This window comes from Equus quagga, chromosome 11, assembly GCF_021613505.1.
Source record: "Equus quagga isolate Etosha38 chromosome 11, UCLA_HA_Equagga_1.0, whole genome shotgun sequence".
In the NCBI taxonomy this organism is placed as follows: Eukaryota; Metazoa; Chordata; class Mammalia; order Perissodactyla; family Equidae; genus Equus; species Equus quagga.
In genome coordinates, this window is record NC_060277.1 from 23,072,390 (window position 1) to 23,098,901 (window position 26,512).

Below are 26,512 nucleotides of genomic sequence, written 5' to 3' on the forward strand. Positions count from 1 at the left end.
AAGATTGGCACCTGGGCTAACAACTGTTGCCTGTCTTCCTTTTTTTTCCCCAAGATTGGCACCTGGGCGAACAACTGTTGCCAATCTTTTTTTTTTTTTTTTTCTGCTTTATCTCCCCAAACCCCGCCTGCACACAGTTGTATATCTTGTTGCACGTCTTACTTGTGGGCTGTGGGACGCCGCCTCAACGTGGCCTGACGAGCGGTGCCATGTCCGTGCCCAGGATCTGAACCCTGGGCCGCCGCAGCGGAGCACGCGAACTTAACCACTCGGCCACAGAGCTGGCCCCTTGGCCACCTTTTTAAGTGAAATTGTCGAACTATACATCTGTCTCTCCTGCATCTGTTATGATATAGCTGTATTTAAATATAAGAAGAAATCTAATTGTGTCTATCTTTTCAAAATTGACTTGTGTAAGTTATTTGACATATTTTACAATTTTTGTAAAAGTTACAGGAATAGGAAAAGGATTTACAAATGTCCCCTTCAGGCACCTGAAAGCTGACTAAATAACCAATATTATGTAACTATTGTAAGAAAGTCATGCATCTTTATTCTGAAGAGCAAAACATCCACCAATTCACATATTCAAAAGACCAGTATATTTATATTTAAACTGTTTCTTCTCTTCCTGCCTCCACCTCTCTGCCTGCAGTACCGTGTGGAATCAATGATGTTGCGTATTGCTAAACCAATGAACTATATTCCTGTGACACCTAGTGTACAACAAAGATCCCAGATGAGAGCCCCACAGTGTATTCCCCTAATTATGGAGCCTGAATCTCGCTTCTATAGCAACTCTGTTCTTGTTTTGGATTTCCAGTCACTGTATCCTTCTATTGTGATTGCATACAACTACTGTTTTTCCACCTGCCTTGGCCATGTGGAGAACTTGGGCAAGTAAGTTTTTTTCATATTTACAATTATGTTGTTGTGCTTTGTACTTCTTACTAAAATCAGACTTTCTTTGAGTGTTGCTTTGCACTTGAGCTGATCCTTATGAGCAAGATGAATGGGCTGTGGCACAGCTAATTTGTTCTTGTGGTTACCTTACTAATTGACATGGATCACCATATGACTAATTCAGTGTCATGGATGGATGACTCATACGAAGAAGACTGAACAGATCAGCCTTGCAACTTATCTGTTTCACTCTCCGTGTGCATCTATGGTCTCTTTTTAAATGAGAGTTATATTTAGTTTGTTTATGTAAATCACCTTTCAGTGGCACAGTTTGAGGACTATGATCTTATAACTCCAGATATCACCTCCTCTTGACTTTTCTCAGAAATAGCCTATGACTTTTTTAAAAAGTTAAATTGTTAAATGTTAGGTTTTATTTCTTCATGTCAACTGAATTTTATAAACTGAATGAGAATAACATTTTAAATACTCAAAGGAGTAGATATTTTTCTCATAAGAAAATATAGTCTTCCTTTGTAATGATTTTTGTATGTTTAAAACCAAGTGTTACAGTTTTAGTCTAGTGTGTGCTCACTCCTTCATAGAAAGCATTCGTGGAAATTGTTTTGATAGTCTCATCTTTTTATTAAGAACAGAAATTTGGACAAGTTATTTACAGTCTTTTTATTTAAGTAAGTTTTTTTTTAAGGAACTTAGTGTAAGGTGATCATATGTGAAGTTGAAATTTGGTATTTCGGAATAGATTTTACCCATAAATTTTAGGTTAGTGCCATTTAAGAAATGTATCTGTTAATTGTGAATATTTGGAGAACTTCATTTTGGTAATTAGACAAACATATTACTAAGTATGTGAATTCATGTTTAGATGTTTGAAAATGAATTTCTAATGGAATCCTAAAATTGCCTAGAATCTGTATTCTATGATTTGAGACAGTATTTGCTTAATGTTTTCTTTCTTAACAGGTATGATGAGTTCAAATTTGGCTGTACCTCTCTAAGAGTACCTCCAGATTTACTTTACCAAATTAGGCATGATATCACAGTGTCCCCCAATGGAATAGCTTTTGTCAAGGTAATACTCTCTTGTAAATGAAAGGTATTAACTGTGGCTTAACCTTTGGAGAGCTAGTGGTTTAGTTGTTGTTGGCGTATAATACAATAACAACAACAAAAACAAGTTTGCTTGAATATCTTATCTCAAAAAGTCAAGGATATAGGAATCCTCTCAGAAATCGTTTAAAAAAAAAGTCATATTGTTTTGCATGAATTTAGGTTTAAAATCTTTTGTTAGATTTTAGTTTTTAATGCAATATTTTAGGGAAATAAATGGACGTATGTACCTTCTGCCTCTATTAGAATCTGGCAGACTTAAATAGCTATTTGATGATCACAACAATGTTAACATAAAGATTTAAATTGCCTGAATGTGTAAACTCTACTAATTGTTCTTCTACATTATTTTAAATTAAATTAAAACTATCTTAGAAATAGTGATACTCTAATATAATTATGAATTGCGTTTTTAAGAAGGTAGTCAAACTAATAACAGGGTTTTTTTTTTTTCTCTCTCTCTTATCTCCCCTTAAAAGAGACTGAGGAAAGCCTTATAAATGAGTAAATTAAAGACAAATAGTAGAGATCTAGGAGAAGATTATGTTGCCTCTCATATGCCAACTTCATTTCTCTCTTTTCTGTTTCCTTAGTAGTGAGTCTGTACTAGAATCATGTGACTATATGGTGGTTGATGGCAGCATGGACCCCACTAGCTCTCAAATTCATTCTGGTGTACTTAGCAAAAGTAGCCTCCTTCTCTACTAGTAAGAGGATGCTGTGTTGAAAAAGTATCCTAGGGCCAACCCCAGTGGCCTCATGGTTAAGTTCGGCATGCTCCACTCTAGTGGCCTGGGTTCTGTTCCCAGATGCTGACCTACACCATTCATCTGTCAGTGGCCATGCTGTTGTGGCGACTCACATACAAAAAGAGGACGATTGGCAACAGAGGTTGGTTCAGGGCAAATCTTTCTCAGCAAAAAAATAAATAAATAAAAAGTACCCTAAAATTAGCCATTTAGATATGAGGAAATTTTTGCCAGAAAGTTCATGATATATTCATTTTTGGAAAATATTACATCTTAACATAGTGATGTGTATTATGGCTGCTTCAAAAGGTACACAGAATGAATTAGAGGTTAGAATATGTTTTCATTGTCACATACCTAGCAGCTGATTATATTATCTGCCTTTAACAGCATTTTAATACTTTGCATCTACATTTTGACCCAATGTATAAAGCTTAATGAAAATAAGATTTTTAATATTCAGGAGTGTGATTATCCTTTACCTGGCATTTTACTTGGTCAGTCCAACATGCATTACCTTGCACGTGTCTGTGAATCATCTTCAAAGTTAATACTGTTTTGTGGTTTTCATTCCTATTGGAGTTCTCATAAATTCTCCCTAGTCTTGATTAATACAAATGATTTTTTTTTGGCATCAACAAATTTTATCACCTCACTATTCATCCCCTCTTCCAGATTGCTAATAAATATAGGCCGGAGGGGATGGCTTAGTGGTCTAAGCATCAGATTTGAAATACCTAGAGTCCCTGGAACTGCAGGTTTGAATGTCAGCAGAGTCAACCCAGCTCATCATTCTTCCAAGGTAGATAAATGGAGTTCCATGCAGATTACTGTGTGGGGTCATTAGGATGAGATCTTTAAAAACTGAGGTTTGTTATGAGTGATACAAATCCCGTGTGTCTTTCTGAAAGAGTGGGGGTTTGGATCAAAGTTTTGAACAAATTTCCCTCTGAACTTGTTTGTTGTATGGTCTCTCAATGTGCTAGTTGACATCCTCCTCCCTGGAGGTCTCTGAACTCCCATAGTAGTACTACATTAGATTTATAAACATTACAGGAACCTTTTAGGCAAAAAGTCCTCTTCAAAAGAAGGAAAATGCAATGATTTTGTATTGATGACCACTGGTCCTGTGGCCACTGTATTATTAGTATGTTTCAATTCATAACAGTTGGCCATAATTATACTTTGTGCTTCCTTCTTAATTATCTAAATCCATAATGTTTAAGGGATTTTGAACATTCTTTTTTCTTTTATGATAGCCTTCAGTAAGAAAGGGTGTGCTACCAAGAATGCTTGAAGAAATTTTGAAGACCAGATTCATGGTGAAGCAGTCGATGAAGGCTTATAAGCAAGACAGAGCCCTTTCACGAATGCTCGATGCACGTCAGCTAGGACTTAAGCTTATAGCAAATTGCACACTCGGCTATACAGCTGCTAATTTCTCTGGGAGAATGCCATGCATTGAGGTAAGTGATGTGAATCTGTGGTTTTTTCAAAAGAGACTAAAACAGCATTAAATGAATACTTGTTCATTAAAGCATTTTGCTTTGTTTTGGAGCTACACTAAAGAGTTTCATTTCCATGACATAGGGACAATTTTTCTCAAACCAGGGCTTATATACACATATTTCCTTAGGGATTTGTGGGTTTTTGCTATAAGAACTCTTGGTGTCTTTATTTTCAATGATAATTTTAGAAATTAGCATACGCATGTTTCTGCATAATCTAGATGACCATATTGTAACCAACTATCAGAATGAGATTTCAGTGCCACCTTTATAGCAGTGTTTATAGCAATCTTGGTACTAAAGAATTCCTTTTAATATGTTGATAGAGATCTGATGATAGTTAGGTTGGCTTCTCTAAATATCAGAATGAACAAAAATAATTCCATATTTACTAGTGTATCAGTAGATATAAAACAAAACCTTTCTTTTGCAGTGGTAGTTACAATTGAAACACTTCATAGTATGAGATGAATTTCTTGTTATTTACCAAATTAGGGTGTTAATTTGACATGAATACAATATAGTGTGACAGAGTAATATAATAATTTACTAGTGATTGAGAAAAGAACAGAGTAGACTTGTTTTGTTTTTTTGATGATCTTTTCACGCCAATTGAAGGCCAGAACATTGTGGTATCCCATATTTGTAGTAGTTCAGTAATGGAGAAGCAGGGGAAGAATCAAGTTCCCACACAGCTCACAGTAGGCAGAGTAAACTCCGAAAAGCTGTGCAAGGAACTTCCAGTTTCAGGTCCAGCATGTAAGAAGCTCACAGTTGCCATTCCATCCTTACAAGTAAAAACCTAAACAAACTGAAAAATCATCAACTCTTCTTAGATCTGTCAGAGAAGGGAGATCACAGGGCAAACCACTGCCCCCAAAATTAAAGAGACTGAGAGGTGAATACAGAGAATCACAGCTTACCAGACCAGAAACCCAAGACCACAAACCTCTGTAGGAACCAGTGCCGAAGTAGACACATCTGAGAGATAAATCTCCAGGGTACCCAGTCACTGGGACCCCCACACTTCTGTGGATTTTACCTCTAGGGGCTTAACCAGGTTGTCACAGTCAATATCAGCGAGAAATTCTCTTGTGCTTCTGGCACAGGGAAGGAAAAGAAGCTATTTTGAAATACACCGCAGCATTCTATTCTTAACAAGGTCTGCCCTCAGGAGAAACTGTTTAACTGGAGCCTAACTGACCTGGGAGAAGGGAAATTACCTGACTCCAGCTGCTCTAGCCTTCCACGTGGAAGAAGGGAAATTACTCCAGCCCACTCTAGCCTTCCTGTCCCACCAAAGCAGGGCGGAGGAGGGGGGCTGAGAAGCCATGTGAAGTCCACAGTCCAGAGATACAGGTTCCCTGAAAGACTGAGTCCTACAACAGGACTATAGAACACTTCCTCTCCCTCCACAAATTATCACCACATAACTAAAGACCTACTTATAGCAATTCCTTTTACCCAACACCTCATGTCCAACTATCAAAAAAAATTAACAAGACATGCTAAAAGCTAAAACACATAGCTTGAAGACACAGAGCAAGCATCAGAACCAGACTCATAAATGGCCAGGGATGTTAGAATAGTCAGAATGTGAATTTAAAACAACTGATGAGGTTGGTAAGAGCTCTCATGGATAAAGTAGGCAGCATGAAGAACAGATGGGCCATGTAAGCAGAGAGATGGAAATTCTAAGAAAGAACCAAAAAGAAATGCTAGAGATCAGAAACAGTGTAACAGAAGTGAAGAATACTTTTAATGAGCTTATTAGCAAACTGGACATGGCTGAGAAAAGAATCTCTGAGCTTGAGGAAGTCTCAATAGAAACTGCCAAAACTGAAAAGGAAAGGGAAAAAAAAAAGAATATCCTAAATATGTGGGGCAACTGCAGAAGGATGTAACCTATGTGTAATAGGAATTTCCAGGAGAAGAGAGAAAGAGAGGAGCAGAAGAAATATTTGCAACAGTAATGACTGAAAATTTCCCCAAATTAATGTCAGACACCAAACCATAGATCCAGTAAGTTCAGGAACACCAAGCAGTTTAAATGCCAAAAAAACTAAACCTAGGGATGTCATTTTTATACTACAGAAAATCAATAATCAATTAAAAATCCTGAAAGAAGCCAGAGGAAAATAACACATTACCTACAGAGAAGCAAGGATAAGAATTACATTCAGCTTTTTCTCAGAAACAGTGCAAGCAAGAAGAGAACAGAGTAAAATAGTGTTGAGAGAAAAAACCCTCCAACCTAGAATTCTGTGCCCTGCAAAATTGTCATTCAGAAGTGAAGGAGAAATGAAGACTTTCTCAGACAAAAATTGAGAAAATTTATTGGCAGTAAACCTGCCTTGCAAGAAATGCTAAAAGAAGTTCTTTGGAGATAAGGAAAATGATATAGGTCGGAAACTCAGATCTACATGCACAATGGAAGAGCATCAGAGTAGGAATAAGTGAAGGGAAAATATGAACACTTTTATTTTGCTTAATTGAGCTAACAGATAACAGTTCAAAATAATAATAGCAACAAAGTGATTATGTTTATTTATATGTAAGTAAAATGAGTGACAGAAATAATACAAGGGATGGGAGGGAGGAATGAAGATTATTTCATTATTGTAAAATACACTGTGTGTGAAGTGGTGTAGTGGTATCTGAAACTGGTATATTGAAAATAGATATATAATGCACAATCTAGGGCAGCCATTATAAAAAGTGAAAAAAGAAATATAACTGACATGCAAGAAAGAGAAAATGGAATCATGTGAAATAGTCAAAACCACAAAAGGCAGAAAAAGTGTAGAAAAAAGTAGGAACAAAAAACAAAAGTAACAAATAGAAGACAATAAAGAAAATCAGTAAGGACATAGTTGAACTCAACAACACAATCAGTCAACTAACTGAACATGATGGGCGTGTATAGACTGCTTCATCCAACAATGGCAGATTACTCATTTTTCTTAAGCTCACATGGAACCTGCACCAAGATAGACCATGTTCTGGGCCATAAAACACACCTTAACAAATTTAAGAGAATATAAATCATACAGTGTCTGCTCTCAGATCACTATAGAATTAAACTAGAAGTCATTCACACAAAGAGAGCTGGAAAATCCCAAAATTCTTGGAGATTGAAACAACACATTTCTAAATAATACGTGGGTCAAGGAAGAAATCTCGAGAAAAAATATTTTGAACTAAATGAAAATGAAAGCACAACTTATCACAATTTGTGGGGATCAGCAAAAGCTGTGCTTAGAAGGAACTTTATAGTATTGAAAGCATATATTAGAAAAAAGAAATTTCTAAAATCAATCATCTAAGCTTCCACTTTAGGAAACTAAAAAAAGAAGAACAAATTAAATCTAAAGTAAGTAAGCAGAAGAAAAGAATAAAAATTGCAACAGAAATCGGTGAAATGGAAAACAAGAAATCAATTGAGAAAATCAGAGAACCAAAGAACCCAAAAGCTAGTTCTTTGAATAGATCAATAAAATTGATAAGCGTCTAACCAGCAGCCTAAGAAAAAAGAGAGGACACAAATTGGTAATATCAGAAATTAAAGAGGGGACATCACTTCAGTTCCCATGGATATTAAAAGGATAATAATACTATGCACACAAATTTGATAACCTAGGTGAAATAGACCAATCTGTTGAAAGACAAACTACCAAAACTCACACAAGAAGAATTAGGCAATCTAAATAGATCTATATCTATTAGAGAAATTGAATCAATAATTAATAATCTTCCCAAACAAAGCACTCCAGACCCAGATGGGTTCACTGGTGAATTCTGCCAAACATTTATGGAAGAAATTATACCAGTTCTTTATGATTTCTTTCAGAAGATACAAGCAGAGGAAATACTTTCTAACTTCCATGAGGCCAGCGTTACCCTAATACCAAAACCAGACAAAAACATTACAAGAAAACTACAGACCAGTAACTCTCATGTACACAGATGCAAAAATCCTCAACAAATATTAGCAAATCAAATCCAATAGTGTTTAAAAACAATTATACACCTCAGCCAAGTGGAATTTATCCCAGGTATGCAAGGCTAGTTCAACATTTGAAAATCAATTAATGAGATCTATCACATCACATATAGGCTAACTAAGAAAAGTCACATCATATCAATAGATGCAGAAAAAGCATTTGACAGAATCCAATACCCATTCATGACAAAAACTCTCAATAAACTAGGAATAGAGGGGAACTTCCTTAGCTTGTTAAAGAATATCTACCAAAAAACCCCATACAGTTAACATCATACTTAACCACGAGAAACTTGAAGCTTTCCCACCAAAATCAGCAAAAAGGCAAGGGTGTTCCTTCTCTCACCACTGCTTTTCAACATTGTGCTGAGAGTCCTAGCTAATACAGTACGACAAGTAAAGGAAACAAGGTATACAGATTGCGAAGCAAGAGATGAAACTGTCTTTGTTCACAGATGACATAATCCTCTATAGAAAATCCGAAAGAATTGACCAGGAAAGAACTCCTGGAGCTAATAAGAGATTATATGGGGCTGGCCTGGTGGCATAGTGGTTAAGTTCACACACTCCACTTCAGTGGCCCAGGGTTCACGGATTCAGAGCCTAGGCATGGACCTACACACCACTCATCAAGCCATGATGAGATGGTGTCCCACATACAATACAGAGGAAGATTGGCATAGGTGTTAGCTCAGTGACAGTCTTCCTCAAGCAAAAAGAAGATTGGCAACAGATGTTAGCTCGGGGCCAGTCTTCCTCACCAAAAAAAAAAAGAGAGAGATTATAGCAGGGTTTCAGGATATAAGGTTAATACACAAAAGTCAATCACTTTCTTGTATACCAGCAATGACCAAGTGGAATTTGAAATAAAAAACACAATACCATTTACATTAGCACTCCGCAAAATGAAATACTTTCATATATATGCAAGATCTATATGAGGAGAACTCAAAACTGATGAAAGAAATTAACAAAGAAATAAATGGAAAGATACTCCACGTTCATGGATAAGAAGATTTACTGTTGTCAAGATGTCATTTCATCGCAAATTGATCTAAAGATTCAATGCAATCCCAGTCAAAATCCCAGCAAATTATTTTGTGGATATTGACAAACTGATTCTAAAAGTTGACATGAAAAGGTAAAAAGATCCAGAATAGCAAACACAATACAGGCATACCTCAGAGATATTACGGGTTCAGTTCCAGACCACCACAATAAAACGAATATTGCAATAAAGTGAGTCATGTAAATATTTTGGTTTCTCAGTGCTTACAGAAGTTATGTTTGTAATATAATGTAGTCTCTTAACTGTGCAAGAGCATTATGTATAAAAAAAAAAGAATGTATATACCTTAATTTAAAAATACTTTATTGCTGGGCCAGCCCAGTGTCATAGCAGTTGAGTTCACATGCTCTGCTTCAGTGGCCCAGGGTTCTTGGGTTCAGATCCCAGGTGTGGACCTAGCATGGCTTATCAAGCCATCCTGTGGCAAGCATCCCACATGTAAAATACAGGAAGATGGGCACAGATGTTAGCTCAGGGCCAATCTTCCTCCCCAAAAATAAATAAATAAATAAAATTAAAATACTTTATTGCTAAAAATTGCTAACCATAATCTGAGTCTTCACTGAGTTGCAATCTTTTTGCTGGTTGGAGGATCTTGTAAAAAACGCAATATCTGCAAAGTACAGTAAAGTTAAGTACAATAAAACGAAGTATGCCCGTGTCCAAGGAGAAGAATAAAATCAAAGGACCAACAGTACCTGGCTTTGAGATTTACTGCAAAGCCACAGTAATCAAGGCAGTGTAGTATTGGCAAAAGAATAGACAAATAGATCAATGAAACAAAATAGAGATTCCAGAAATAGACCTACATAAATATAGTCAACTGATCTTTAACAGAGGAGCAAAGGCAATACGATGGAGCAAAGATAGTCTTTTCAACAAATGGTGGTGAAACAATTGACTATCCACATGCAAAAAAATGAATCTAGGCACAGACCTTATACCCTTCACAAAAAACTAACTCAAATTGAATCATAGACCTAAGTATAAAACAGAAGACTATAAAACTCTAGAGGATAACATAGGAATACAATCTAGATAACCTTGGATTTGGTGATGGCTTTTTAGATGTAACACCAAAGGAATGATCCATGAAAGAAAGAATTGGTAAGCTGGACTTCATTAAAATTAAAATTTTTTGCTCTGACGCTGTCAAAGGAATGAAAAGACAAGCCATAGACTTGGGGAAAAATATTTGCAAAAGACGTATTTGGTAAAGAACTGATATTCAAAATATACAAAGAACTCTTAAAACTCAACAATAATGGGCCGGCCCTGTTGCCAAGTGGTTAAGTTTGCGTGCTCCGCTTCAGTGGCCCAGGGTTTTGACGGTTGATATCCTGGGCGCAGACATGGCACTGCTCATCGAGCCACACTGAGGCGGCATCCCACATGCCACAACTAGAAGGACCCACAACTAAGAATATACAACCATGTACCGGGGGCTTTGGGGAGAAAAAGGAAAAAAGCATAAAATCTTTAAAAAGAAAAAAAAATGGGCCAAAGACTGACAGACACCTCACCAAAGAAGATTTATAGATGACAAATAACAATATGAAAAGATGCTCTATATCATATGTCATCAGGGAAGTGCAAATTAAAACAACAAGATACCGTTACACACCTATTAGAATGGCCAAAATCCAGAACCACTAACACCACCAAATGTTGGCAAGGATATGCAACAATAGGAACTCTCATTAGTTGCCGGTGGGAATGCAAAATGAAACAGCCACTTTGGAAGACAGTTTGGTGGTTTCTTACAAAATTAAACATACTTTTACTATTTGAACAAGCAGTCGAGCTCCTTGGTATTTACCCAAGGGAGTTGAAAACTTACGTCCACACAAAACCTGCACACAGATGCTTATAGCAGCTTTATTCATAATTGCCAAAATTTGGAAGGAACCAAGATGTCTTTCAAGTAGGTGAGTGGATAAGTAAACTGATACATGCAGACAATGGACTAGTATTGAACACTAAAAAGAAATGAACTATCAAGTCATGAAAGATGTGGAGGCAGCTTAGACACATATGACTAAGTGAAAGAAGCCAGTCTGAAAAGGCTGCATACTGTATGATTCCAACTATATGACATTCTAGAAAAGTCAAAACTGGAAATGGTAAAAGGATCAGTCATTGCCACAGGCTAAAGGGTAGGGGAAGAGATAAATAGGCAGGGCACAGAGGATTTTTAGGACATTGAAACTACTCTGGGGGCCGGCTCCGTAGCCGAGTGGTTAAGTTCTCGTGCTCTGCTGCGGCGGCCCAGGGTTCATATCCTGGGCACGGACATGGCACCGCTTGTCAGGCGACATTGAGGTGGCATCCCACATTCCACAACTAGAAGGACCTGCAACTAAGATATACAACTGTGTACTGGGGGGTGGCGGGGGGGTTGGGGAGATAAAGCAGAAAAAAAAAAAAAAAAGATTGGCAACACTTGTTAGCCCAGGTGCCAATCTTTAAAGAAAGAAACTACTCTGTATGATACTATAATGGTGGATACATATCATTATACATTTATCCTAACCCACAAAATGTACACCACCAAGAATAAAAGACTGATATAAACTGTAGACTCAGGGTGATAATGATGTCTCACTGTAGGTTCATCACTTGTAACAAATGTCCCATCTGGTGGGAGATGTTGGTAATGGGGGAGCTATGCATGTGTGGGGCAGGGGTTATATGGGAAATAGCTACCTTCTGCTCAGTTTTGCTGTGAACCTAAAACTGTTCTAAAAAATAAAGTCTACTGGAAAAAAAAGAACCTGTGCAAAGCGGTTAGTGGCATATTAACATTGAGAACAGCAAAATACTATCTATAATGAAAAAATAATATCATTATCTTGAATTTTTTGGTCATGTGTTGTTTGTACTGGATAAAGTTTTCTGGTTTTGTAGTTCTGTAAAGGCTATAAGCATAAGAAGTGTATATCTCTTTTTATGTTTGTATTATTTTTAGGTAATGTAAAAAATACTCTGTCAATCCTAGGGATTCATATTATTACTCACATTTGAAAAACACTAATATAAGTAATCTAATAGAAAAAGTGGAAATCAGTATATTACTAATGTAGAATCAGGATATCAAATCTTATCTTGGGCCCTGTCCACAATTCCCTAATTTTTCCCTCCCTCTCAGTTTAAAATTTGTTTATGTATTTTGGTAACAAAACAATGCAGGAATTAACTCTTCTTTTTAAAATATGTAAATATTCTAACCTGAGAATAACTGGAATTTGGAAGTTTTGATCTGGCAGTGGAAATTTGGGTATAGAGTTCTGCCAGGAAGAATGCTGCTACCTGCATGTTGAAGTCTGCCTGCCAAGCAACGTCTGCCTCCTTGACCCTGGACTTTTCAGTTATTCCGAGGTTAATGATTGCAAGCTTGTGTTTGGCCCTTCTTTATATGCCAACAATACAATGTGTGTTAACTTACATGTGAAATCATGAGTGGGGAAAAAGCTGTTAACAGAAAGGCCCTCTAATGAACAAGTGAAAAGTTAGGGCCAGTGGAGTCAAAATGGAAGCTGTTAGTCACATTTTTAAAATCGCAAGTGGATTACTGACTGCTGCCACCTGCTTTCCTTCAGTGAACACATAATCAAAAATATTTGACAGTACCACCAAGATCACAAAACGTGCTAGATTTGGACTTTCATAGAGAAAGACAAGACTTTGTAAGTAAGAATTCCTATAAAAAGAAGATGGTGAATAAATGATGTAGCTAATAGTTGTAGGTTAATCTCTCTGTCTCAGTTCGACATCGTCACTGACTTGTTTACTTCATAAATTAAAATTTTTAGAGCCAGCCCTGATGGCCTAATGGTTAAAGTTTGGCGTGCTCTGCTTCAGCAGCACGGGTTCAGTTCCCCTGCACAGAGCCACACCACTTGTCTGTCAGTAGCCATGTGTGGCAGCGGCTGACATAGAAGAACTAGAAGGACTTACAGCTAGAATATACAACTGTGTACTGGGGCTTGGGGAGAAAAAAAAAAAGAGGAAGATTAGCAACAGATGTTAGCTCAGGGTGAATCTTTCCCAGAAAAAGAAAAAATTGATGTCTTCACATTTTTCTCCTAAATGATTTACTATTCATATTCAGTATACATGTATATTTGACATTTTTTTCAACTGGCTATTCATTGTCTCTTCCTTTTTATTTATTTTTTTGAGAGATAATTGACATATAACATTATGTTTGTTTCAGGTATACAGGATAATGAGTCAGTATTTATATATATTGTGAAATGATTACCACAGCAAATTTAGTTAACATCCATCACCACATATAGTTACAAATTTTACTTTCTTGTGATCAGAACTTTTAACACCTACTATCTTAGCAACTTTCAAAGATAGAATACAATATTATTGACTGTAGTTACCACGTTTTACATTACATCCTCAAGACCTGTTTATTTTGTAACTGGAAGTTTGTACCTTTTGACCACCTTCACCTATTTTACCTACCCTCCACTCCCTGCCTCTGGCAACCGCCAGTCTGTTCTCTGTATCTATGAGTTCAGTGTTTTGGGTGTTTATTATTTTTAGATTCCACATATAAGCGAGATCATATGGTATTGATCGTTCTCTGACTGACTTATTTCACTTAGCATAATTACCTCAAAGTCCATCCATGTTGTCACAAATGGCCAGATGTCCATCTTTTTATGGCTGAATAATATTCCATTGTATGTATGTATGTATGTATGTATGTATGTATATATATATATTCACACACACCACATTTTCTTTACCCATTCATCCATCAGTGAACACTTAGGTTGCTTCCATGTCTTAGCTCTTGTAAATTATGCTGCAGTGAACATGGGGGTGCATATATCTTTTCCAGTTAGAATTTTCATTTCTTTTGAATAAATACCCAGTAATGGGCTAGCTGGATCATATGGTTGTTCTATTGTTTAATTTTTTGAGGAACCTCCATACTGTTTTCCATAGCGACTACACCAATTTACATTCCCACCAACAGTACACAAGGATTCCCTTTTCTCCGCATCTTCACCCACACTCTATTTCCTTTCAGAGGATTTTTACTTTAAATATTTTTCTTACTTTTCTTAATGTGACATTTCAGGATCCCAGCCATTGTCTAAATTGTGAAACCAATTTTCCTTTTTTTTAAATCCAGTATCTTAGCCACATAATGAAGTGATGTTTTTCAAATTAGAAACCATGGCACAAAGTAGCAGAAACAGTTTTAATTCAATTGCCCCCCCTTCTGTCTCCCCTCCCTCCCCCACATGCCACTGAATCCTTTACAGTGTGTGGTCTTCAGGGGCAGGAGTTCTGACTTACACTTCCAGGTGTAACTTCAATGGGTCAGAGTAGGCAGCAGAAGGCAGACATTTATGATCAGTGTGTGTATGTATTTATTTGTATGTGTATATCTCAAAAGCATATTAGACTCTGACACTAGATGGCTCACCCATCCAGCTATGTGCTGTCACATATTTTAAAGGTTATCTTGTTTGAAAGTGGCAACAGATGACAAATTGAGCATTTTATTCAATGTTGAATTTCAATTAGCATGATTTTTAAAATGTATTAGGTTATAGTTCACATTCTCAAAGTTTTCTAATGCACTAAAGGTCTCAACAGAATTCATGATCTTAATTTAAAACCCAAATTGTTTCTGCTACCAGTTTTTTATTACTTTGTTCATACACTTAATATTTCCTTTGTAAAGCAACTTTAAACAGGCTTTTCAATACTATTCAATCCTACATTTAGTTCAAGTAATTCAAATTTTACAGTAAAAGAAGATGGAGCACTGAAACTGTTGTTTCCTTCTTAACAGAAATGAAAAAGTACATGATTTTTATTTTAAAAGGAATGCTCCATTTATACTGAAGGGCAACTTTCCCCTACTCTTAGCTTTAATGAGTTTAATAAATGAAGCAACAATGCTATACTAGTCTCCTTAATTTACTTAATTATGAAATATAATTAGCTTGTTTCTCATACTTGTCAAGATGTACCAGTCTTTGTTTTAGCTTATACCATGATCATTGTTAAAACTCACCAATCACCAATGAAAGAACGCTTGTTAGACATATATCTGCCTCCTTGATTTAACCTGAACATTTGTAATATATTTTCCATTATATAATTATACATTTCTCCTTAGATTTAGTGTTATCTAAAAATTATGGATAAACAGTCACTGGGATTTAAGTTCAGCGTTAACTTTTCTTTTTTTTTTTAAAGATTTTATTTTTCCTTTTTCTTCCCAAAGCCCCTCAATACACAGTTGTATATTCTTCGTTGTGGGTCCTTCTAGTTGTGGCATGTGGGATGTCACCTCAGCATGGCCTGATGAGCGGTGCCATGTCCCTGCCTAGAATCCAAACCGGCGAAACCCTGGGCCGCCAAAGCGGAGCATGGGAACTTAACCACTCAGCCACGGGGCCGGCCCCAGCATTAACTTTTTAATGATACTGAAAGAAATTATCATCACACTCCAGCAGAATAATTTTAAAAGATACACACACATGCACAAACACAGAGTAATTTCCTGCTGAATTGGTTATAAAGGCATATAAGAAAGTCCGTGAATAAACAAGGCTTTTTCTTTCAGAATCAAATGTAGCTGTGTACCTTGTATAAAGTGCAGTCCATTGTACTTACTGATAGACTCACAGGCAAGTCTGTAGATTGATTGGTTCCTTCTTTTAAATTCTTCATCCACCTCATTTTCTTCTTGAGTACTTGTGGAAAGAATGATGACACTGGTGACTATTTTCTTCTTTATGTTCTTTTCTCCTTGTTTTGAGAAATATTTAGTAATATATATATTAAAGTCTACTGACTTATACTAAGCTATGTTAAGAAATTATTTCCAATGTGTTTGTACCAACAGGTTGGGGATAGTATTGTTCACAAAGCCAGAGAGACCTTGGAACAAGCTATTAAACTGGTGAATGATACCAAGAAGTGGGGTGCTAGAGTTGTATACGGTGATACTGACAGGTAATGAGCTTTCTGTTTGTAGTTGTCTTTTTGCATTTCCTCAGATACTCATTTAAATGTTTGAAATCGCTTAAGGAGAAGCCTTCCTAAAAGTAGAGTTCTACTTAAGTTCTTTCCAGTCCTTATGATCTCTTGATCAGAGTTAGCAGAGGTCCTGATTTACCAGATATGATCTTAAGAGACAGAAAATGTAAGTATCCTGAGCCACAAACTGTGAAGATTCCCATGGCATCCCTCCAGGTAGCCAAGTAGATAGTGATCTACAAAAAACTGCACACACCGGAGTCTATTCTGTTTAAAGAAACAGCTTTTAATGTGAATGATGCTTCAAAAAGCTGCAGCTCTCTGAATTTAAACATCTGTCTTAAAATAATTAAACATTTTGAAAGACAGTTGCCAAAGCTCTGAGTAGTTAACTTTTCACTAGGTCCCAAAATCTGTTGACCTTCTACAAAAAGTTCGTATAGGCAAATACAGTTTTCCATTTGATTCCAGAGGGCTCATAGACTTCCTGAAGCCCAACATCCACGGACTGACAAAGGATAGGACTGCCTTTGAATCCTGAATTAATAACCTCAGCCTGCTTGCTTGCTTTGATATTTTTCAGGGTCCAGTTATTTGTGTAACATCTTATTTGTATGACTTATTAAAATTCTTCTAGAATATAGGTATTACACAAATTTCTAGTTCTCTGAAATTTTTTTCATATTGAAGGCTTAGAGTCACAGTGTGATCATGCTAAGAGCACTTACCTCAGGAGCTCTGATCACTTTACAGTCCAACGAAGCAATAGGAGATAATGCTTCTAATTATTAAAAATAGATTCTAGGTAATCCTTAAGCCAGACTGAGAAAGACAAACACCAGATGATTTTACTCATATGTGGAATATAAACAAACACATGGACAAAGAGAACAGTTCAGTGGTTACCAGGGGAAGGGGGGTGGGAGGTGGACACAGGGGGTGAAGGGGAGCACTTATGTGGTGACAGTCAAGAAATAATGTACAACTGAAATTTCACAATGATGTAAACTCTTATGAACTCAATAAAAAAAATAGATTCTAGGTAATCTTTAAACAGTGTTTAATCTTCTTCAGTTCTTTAATGAATATACAATCAGCATAATCATATTAATACTGAATGAAACCTTGCCTCTTATAGCAGCTGTTTCGTTTACCAACAGGTGGGGATAGTTTCAGGTTATCCAGGCCCTAATTATCCATAGTCTCTCCTGTTCCCCATCAAAAGCTGTGCCTTAGTTTGACTTAGAGTATTTCACATCTCTGTAAAACCACTTCAACTGAGTAGTCTAGCAAAATAAAAGTTACTAGAACATAGTTTTGTACCTTGTTAGCAGAGCTCCTTGCAAAGTATTTAGGGAAGAGGAAAAAGTTACAAATTGTTGAGTTTAATTCAGGGTCATACATGTCGGTGGTTAACAACACACACACAAAATCAGCAGTTGGCATGATTCTGCTTGTAGTTGTTATTTAACCTTTCAGATCTTTGGGAATTCAAACAAACCAAAAAACACAGACTCACAGAATGTCAGAGCTAGAAGAGGACTTTGGTATTATTTAGGTCAGCAGTTTTCATGCTATTAAGAGGAACCCTAGGAGAGACATTCTCAGGTGCTGCTTAAAAGCACATTCCCCTAGGATAAGAAATTTGTCTAAGGAGCCAGCCTGGTGGTGTAGTGGTTAAGTTTGCATGCTCTGTTTCGGTGGCCCAGGATTCGTAGGTTTGGATCCTGGGCATGGACCTACACACTGCTCGTTAAACCATGCTGTGGTGGCGTCCCACATACAAAATAGTGGAAGATTGGCACAGATGTTAGCTCAGCAACAATCTTCCTCAAGCGAAAACAAGATGGGCAACAGATGTTAGCTCAGGGCCAATCTTCTTCACCAGGAAAAAAAAAAGAAGAAACTTGTCTAAGATCACCCAACTAGTCAGTAGCAGAGCTATAAATTGGTACTCAGTGGGTTTTTTTTTATTTCCAGCTGATGCTTTGTCTCTACATCAGACTTCCTAGGTATTTTATGATTCTGATGAAGGAAATTTATTTGCAATATCATTAGAACTTTTGATCACTATTCATTAGCTGATTCATTCAACAAATGTTTATTGAAATATACTAGATGAGGGCAATTCAGTCTGAAGCATGCATTCTCAATGGTAATAATATCGCCCCAACAGGATACAAATTTGTCCTTGGGGAGCAAAAATAGTTAAATATTACAGTGGGTTTTGGCCCCACAAAGGTCAACCCTACCCAACAACCTTTCATTCCTTAGTAATTACTTTATTTTGTTAAATCTACTTTTAACTTTTACCTTTGGGAGGACAATAATGATAAAAGATTGAGAAACACTCCTCTTAGGGATAATAGATAATACTGGTGGAATGAAAAATAGTTCTTAAGTGAAAGTGAGGAAATCTGAATTCTCTTTCTAGATATACTCCTAGCTATTGCATGGCCATTGACAAGTTGCTTAGCTCTCTGAGGCTAAGTTGCATCATCATCAGAATGAAGGAAATCTGATAGATGATGGTGAATGACCATTGCCTCCCTCAAACTTCAAGACTGCTGATTTTATGAATCTTGGGGCCTAGCTAAGGGAAATTGGTTACCAAAGCATCAAAATTACTCTGTTAGAAGGGTGTCTCTCTTTCTAAAGCAATTACACATTATTGTCCATTTAGAAAGTATAATAAATAAACCCTGTATTTTTTATATTATAGTGGTTCAAACAATGTGGTTCTCAATAATATTTATGACTTACTAATCTGACTTACTTCTATCAGTTAGTGAAGCTCTCTATAGTAGTGATTCTCAGACAGTATAGGCAAGGGCATTTGGCAAGACACACGTCCAGGGCAGCAGAAGGGCAGTGGGGAGCTAAAATAAGAATTCCTTAGGAAATTCGTCTGAGTATAATTGAGAAAAGCCATGTGATTTTCATGGCTCTAAATGTGTACTTGGATCTCTAAACCTAAAGATAAATGTTATTTAACTAGATTAAAAGCATCAGTGCCAGACAAATAGAAACTTATTTTAAAATAGTCTTTCTCTTTGTAGGCTAGTCACTTGCATTCTTAAGTGACCAAAAACTTCCATTAAAAAAAAAAACAAAAAAACTTCCATTAATCCTGGCCAGCTCTTTTGAAACTTAGCTCCAGATAAAACTGGCCAAAACAGTGTAGACGGACTCAGATAAACCCACTAACACTACTGGGAAAATTCTCAAATATATACGCTATAATAATAACTTTTAAGATGTGAAGTATGTATACCTTTAATGTTTATCAACTTTATTAAGGTTTACCTTTTAACAAAAAAAGTGCACCGTGTGTGGTTCAGTATACAAATGCATAGACCCATGTAACCAGCTAACACCCCGGTCAAGATAGAGAACATTTCTATCACTGTAGAAAGTTCTCTCCTGCCCCTTTGCAGTCAATCCCTCACTTTCATCCCCTACCCCTAGGCAGCCACTTAACTGGTTTCTGTTACCACAGCTTAGTTTTGCCTGTTCTAGAACTTTATAGAAGTGTGTAAAACATTTAATTTCAAAATGTTTTCATTCATCATCGCATCTGAACATTTTAAGCATAATAATCTTTAAAAAAAAAAAAAAAAGGTTGGCAGTTAGATCTAAATTAAATATACCCTTAACATATGGCTCAGCAATTCCACTCTTTGATATACCTAAGAGAAATGAAAACTAAGACTACACAAAGACTTAATGCAAATCTTCATTGGAGCTCTAGTCATGATAGTCCAGAACTGCAAAGAATCCAAATGTCCATCAATGAGTGATGGATAAACAAACGTGGCATATCCATGCAATGGAATATTAATTCAGCAAGAGAAAGGAACCAGTTCCTATTACTTAAAAAGCATGAATGAATCTAAAAAATATACTGAGTGAAAGAAGCCAGACATAAGAGAGCACATACTATATAGTTCCATTTATATAAAATTCTTGAAAAAACAAAACTAATAACTGGAAGCAGGTCACACGTTGCCTGGGGCTGGGAGTAGAGTGGAGAATAATTGCAAAGGAGTACAAGGGAACTCTGGGGGATGATGAAAATGTCCTATATCTTGATTATGGTGGTAGTTATACAAGTGAATTAGTTTTCTAGGGCTGTCACAGACTTGATGGCTTAAACAAAACAGAAATTTATTTTCTCACAGTTTTAGAGGCTTGAAGTCCAAGATCAAAGTGTTGGCAGGTGTGGTTTCTCCTGAACCCTCTCTCCTTGGCTTGCAGGTGGCCACCTTCTTGCTGTGTCCTCACATGATCTTCTGTTCATGTGCATCCCTGGTCTTTCTTTGTATATCCAAATTTCGTCGTCTTGTAAGGACACCAGTCAGATTAGGCTCGCCCTAACCACTGAAATTAGGGCCTCATTTCACCTTAATTGTCTGTTTAAAGGCCCTTTCTCCAAATACGGTCACATTCTGAGGTATCAGGGGTTAGGGCTTCAACATACGAATTTTAGGGGGACACAGTTCAGCCCATAACACATCTATACGTTTGTCAGCATTCACGGAGTACCCTTAAAATGTGTTCATTTTATTATATGCATATTATAGCTCAACAAAGTTGATTTTAAAAATAATATTTCAAAAGGAGATTTCATAGTAATCTATTCAAAAAATAAGGCTATATTAGTGTAATGAGCATCAGAAGAGCCTAAAAAGAAAATATTATAAAAAGCTTCAAGCGGTTCAGAGTGTAGCATAGCTTAAACGTATAATTGACTATCTAAGCCCTGTTGGTTCTGCCTTAGTGAATGTTAAAATTAATTCAGACTGAGACCATTTTTATTTTAAAGACCTTAAGTAATATTGAATAAATATTCCTTTTCTTAAGCTTTTCATATCAGACTCTAAGGCAAGTGCTGTCTACAGTATTGGCAGAGAAAGAGTTTTTCCAAAGAAACCATCCAAATGAGATTTAAAGTCCAATATAAAAACAATTAAGAAATATGAGATTGGTTTATGTGGCTCCAAGACTAGAAATAAGAATCCAAAATTCATGTTTCAGGATATTGTTCATTTCCAATACTTTGTCTTTCCACTAAAACTATAAGTGAAGATCAACTTTATAAGTTCTCCTACTTAAGTATATTTATTAGCCGTTGTTTCTATCAGTCTCAAATTGTGGTATATACTGAAATGTCAAGTGCTATTATAAAGTTAACCAGATTGCATTAGGAAAAAAAAGCCCAATACTTTTGTTTTATCTGTTATTTTTTAGTATTTTTAATATTGGAATTTTTGGCCACCTTAGAAATCCTCCCCTCTTGACCTGCATATATTGCTGGTGGGAATGTACATCAGAAATATCTTTCTGGAATTCAGTTCGGCAGTATCTTACCAAAAATATTCTTGGTGTATATCATTTATCCAGAAATTTCATTTCTAGGAATTCTAAGGACACAGAGCATGCCAAATTATTATTATATATTGAAATATTAGCAAAAAAATTTAACCTAAATTTTCAGTGATAGGGGTTTGGTTAAATTATAATATATCATAATTGAAATACAGTACAACTATTAAAATGATGTAAAAGAACTAAGTGACATGGGAAAATGTTCACAATATACCGTTAAATGAAAGGAGAAAGTTACCAAACAGTATGATCTATTATCCCAAATGAGAAAAGATTTACAGATATACACTATGATTTGTAGCGTCTTTTTTCTGAATGGTAAGATTATAGATGGCTGTTTTCTTCTTTGTGCCTTTTTGTGTTTCCTAACTGTTCTTCAGGGAGCATATGTTACAGAGTATGTGTGTCTTTTTAAAGTTGGGTCATTCTAGAAGGAAATTTCCTCCCATATAACAAATAAATTTCCATTTCTTTATGATCACATTTTCTCTTATTTTATAATTGACGTAATTGTGTGTTATACAAAGCTGTAAATGTCTAGAAATGACCCAGGACCTTTCCTGGCAACTGTGATCGCTGAGCTGGTCTGTGTGTAGCTAAACTAGAAATATTAGGTGTCTTAAGTCTTAATGATCTGTAACAAGATATACCATGAGTACACAAGGGAAGTGTAATAACACAAAGCTTAGATAAGAAGCAACTTAATAAGGAAGAGTAAGGAAGGAAAAAGGTGTTCTTTGGTATTAGAGTAGTAGCCAGGAAAGTTACTCTTGATGACATTTTTGTTACCGTGACTTCCTCATTACCCTACTCTATTTTTAATCCTCTTAGTATGTTTGTACTACTGAAAGGAGCCACTAAGGAGCAGTCTTTTAAGATTGGTCAGGAAATTGCTGAAGCGGTAACTGCTACCAACCCTAAACCAGTGAAATTGAAGTTTGAAAAGGTAAGAGAAATGTAATACTAATAATCACATCTGAAATACACATACCTTCTAGAGATTTCTGACTTGCTCGATACATTTTGAGAATTAGTAACACTGTATGGGTCTATAAAAGTGTTAAATTTAAAATATTTTCCCATAATTTTCTCCATTTTTTTAGTAATGTCTTTATATAAATGATTGTTCCAGTTAACTATTGCTGTGTAACAGACCACCCCAAACTTAATGGTGTAAAACAACCACCGAGTTATTATGCTTTCAGATTTTATGGGTCAGGAATTCAGAAAGGGTACAGCAGGATGGCATGTTTCTGCTCCACAATGTCTAGGTCCTCAGCTCGGAAAACTTAAAGGCCAGAGGTGACCCAACTGACAGCTCAGGGCTGAAATCGCCTCGGGCTTGTTCACTCTCATGTCTGGGGGTTGATACTGGCTGCTGTTTGGGACATCAGCTCAGGCCGTCAGCTGCACCACCTACTCTTGGCCTTTCCCTGAGGCTACTTGTTCTTCTTTATAACTTGATGGCTGAATTCTAGGAGTGAACATCCCAAAGAGAAACAGATGAAAGCTGTTTTGCTTTTCATGATCTAGTCTCAAAGTCACACAGCGTCATAACCTATCTAGATTTAAGAGGGAACACAGACCCCTCCCGCCGAATCTCTTAATGGGAAGAATGTCAGTCACATTGTAAGAAGACTAAGTGGGATGGGAGATATTAGTTCTTTGGAAAATCTAGTCTGCCACAAGGATCTTTGACTATTTTCATTTTACTTTAGGTATCAAATTTGTATTTAGTTCTTTCTATGTAAAAGATACTGAGCTAGGAGAGGTATGGAATGCAAAGAAGCATGAAACACAGTCCTGCCCTCTAAGAGCCGGTAATCTAAAAGGAAAGATTAGAAATGTATATAAGTGATCTCTTTTATTGTAAACTTACGGAAGTCTCATGAGAGCTGTCTGCCTAAGCACTGTAAGAGCACAAAGAAAGGGAGGTATGATGTCCTCCTGGGCTGGATGGGGAGACTCCATGTAGGAGGTCGTATTGCACCGTGTCTCAGAAAATGGTTAGAATTTCACTAGGCACCATGGAGCTGCAATTCTGCATGGAAGAAAATGGCACGTAGAAGGATATGGAGGTGGAAAAGCACAGTATGGGAATACAGAGTAGCAGGAGAGAAATCTGGAAAAATAAATTTAAGACCAGATAGTAGAGTGTCTTGAATGCCAAGCTAGAGTGTTTAAACTTTATTCAGGCAAGTTTATCACACAAGAGCATGACATGGTCAGAGCTGTTGGGCGAGTGGCATATGAGACAGATTGGGAAGAGGAGAATCTCAAGACAGGATGCTTCTTGCAACCTGAATAGTCTTGAACTAGTGAAAATAACAAAAGAACAGTTCATGAGCTGTTGAGAAAGAAGTATGGGCAGGAGTTATAAGTGATTGATTTAGCAGAACAGATGTGGAGAGGAAGAAAGAGGGAGAAAAGAATCAAGGGTGGCTCCCAATGTTTATCGTGTACCTACTCTGAGGTAAGGATTGTGCTAGAAGAGATTCAAAGAGGACTTAAATATGGTATCTGCCCTAAAGAGCATTCTATTTGGGGGAGAGAGAGGAGAGAAAAATTAGAAAACAGAGTGAGCATGGATGCTATTCTAGAAGTATGTGTATGGTACTGTGGACATCTGGCAAAGTGAAGAGCGTAATTTGCTTGGAAAATAACACCAGACATGAAGATTTACCTGAAGTAGATGACAGACCTAAACATAAAAGCAAAAACTACAGAACTTCTCAAAGAAAACAAACGTTTGTTAAGAATTGTGATGCAGGGCCAGCCCAGTGATGTAGTGCTTAGATTCACACACTCTGCTTCAGCGGCCTGGGGTTTGCGGGTTAGGATCCCAGGCAGAGACCTACACACTGCTCATCAAGCCATGCTGTGGAGGCATCCCACATACAAAATAGCGGGAGATTGGCACAGAGGTTAGCTCAGCAACAATCTTCCTTGAGCCAGACTAGGATTGGCAACAGATGTTAGCTCAGGGCCAGTCTTCCTCACCAAAAAAAAGAAGAAGAAGAATTGTGATGCATATGTTCATGATGAATATTGGTCTGTAGTTTTTTTTTTTTTCCTTACATTGCGTTCTTCTGATTTGGGGACAGAAAAAAGGCTGGCCTTGTAAAATGAGTTGGAAGGGTTCCCTCTTCTATTTTCTGAAAGAAAAAGTGTGTACAGTTATTTCTTTCTTAAATGATTGATAGAATTCACCAGTGAAGCCATCTGGTCCTGAAATTTTCTTTGGGGTTAGGGAGAAATTTTTAATTACAGATTAAACATCCTTAATATATATTGAATTATTCACGTTTTCCTCCCATGTTTTGATAACTTGTGTTGGCAAAGAATTTGTTCATTTCTCCTAAGTTGTCACATTTATTGGCATGAATTATTTTTAGTTCCTTGTTATGATTTTGATATCTGTAAGATCTTTAGTGACAGCCCTCCTTTCACTTTTGATGTTGATAATTTATGGGGTTTTTTCCTTTGATCATTCTAGTTTGAGGTTTATCTGTTTATTGAAGTTTTTGAAGAACCATTTTATTAATTTTCACTATTTATTATTTCCTTCCTTATACTTACTTTGGGTTTTAGTTTGCTTTTCTTGTCCTCTTAATTTAGAAGCTTGAATCATTAATTTTAAACAAATATTTTTTAATATAAGCATTTAAAGATATAAATTTCCCTCTAAATACTACTTTAGCTTCAAATGTTGATAGCTTGTGTTTTCATTATTACTCATTTGTTTCAATGATGATGACCTGTAGATTATTTAGAAGGGTGTTGTTTAAATTCCAAATATTTAAGGATATTCTAGAAATTGTTTTGTTACTATTTCTAATTTAATTCCATTGCAGTCAGAGAACATACTCTGTATGATTTCGATGCTTTTAAGTTTATTGTAATTTGTTGTTTGGTCCAGCGTATGGTCTATCTTAGTGAATGTTCCCATGTGATGTTGAAGAGCCTCATGTATGCTGGTTGTTGGGTGGAATGTTCTATAAATGTCTCTTAGGTTAAGTTAATTGACAATGTTGTTGAAGCCTTCTGTATCCTTAGTGATTTTCCATCAGTTTCTAAGAGAGAAGTGGCTCAAGTCTGCAAGTATAATCATTTGCCTGTTTCTTCCTTTTAGTTCTGTCAGTTTCTATTTCATACATTTTGAATTTTTCTTATTAGGTGCATACACTTTTAGGATTATGTATCTTCTTGATGAATTTATATTTTATTTTTGATAATATTCCTTGTCTTGAAATCTATTTTTTCTAATATTATTATATTGCCACTCAGCTTTGTTTTGATTCATGTTAGCATGTCTGTCTTTTTCTGGGTTTTATTTTTAACCTTTCTTTTTTTTTTTTTTAAAGATTTTATTTTATTTTATTTTATTTTATTTGAGGAAGATTAGCCCTGAGCTAACTGCTGCCAATCCTCCTCTTTTCGCTGAAGAAGACTGGCCCTGAGCTAACATCCGTGCCCATCTTCCTCTACTTTATATGTAGGACACCTACCACAGCATGGCGTGCCATGCGGTGCCATGTCCACACCCAGGATCCAAACCAGCGAACCCTGGGCCACCGAGAAGCGAAACATGCGAACTTAACCACTGCGCCACTGGGCCGGCCCCTATTTTTAACCTTTCTATGTCCTTATGTTTAAAGTGGATTTCTGGTAGATAGCTTATCACTGAGTCTCATTTTTTGATTAGATCCAACCTGATTATGTCTGCCTTTTTTTTTTT

The 26,512-nt window shown here is 36.5% G+C and overlaps 1 protein-coding gene across 2 annotated transcripts in view; it reads left to right on the plus strand.

Annotated features, from left to right (window-relative positions):
* The window catches only part of REV3L (REV3 like, DNA directed polymerase zeta catalytic subunit), a 172,149-nt gene that overhangs the window by 133,047 nt on the left and 12,590 nt on the right, over positions 1 to 26,512 (plus strand). For both annotated transcript variants that reach the window (XM_046674363.1, XM_046674364.1), the window contains exons 23-27: positions 656 to 900; positions 1,888 to 1,996; positions 4,043 to 4,249; positions 16,253 to 16,362; positions 22,606 to 22,720. In XM_046674363.1, coding sequence (XP_046530319.1) covers positions 656 to 900; positions 1,888 to 1,996; positions 4,043 to 4,249; positions 16,253 to 16,362; positions 22,606 to 22,720 — 786 coding nt within the window. The remainder of the gene's footprint in view (positions 1 to 655; positions 901 to 1,887; positions 1,997 to 4,042; positions 4,250 to 16,252; positions 16,363 to 22,605; positions 22,721 to 26,512) is intronic.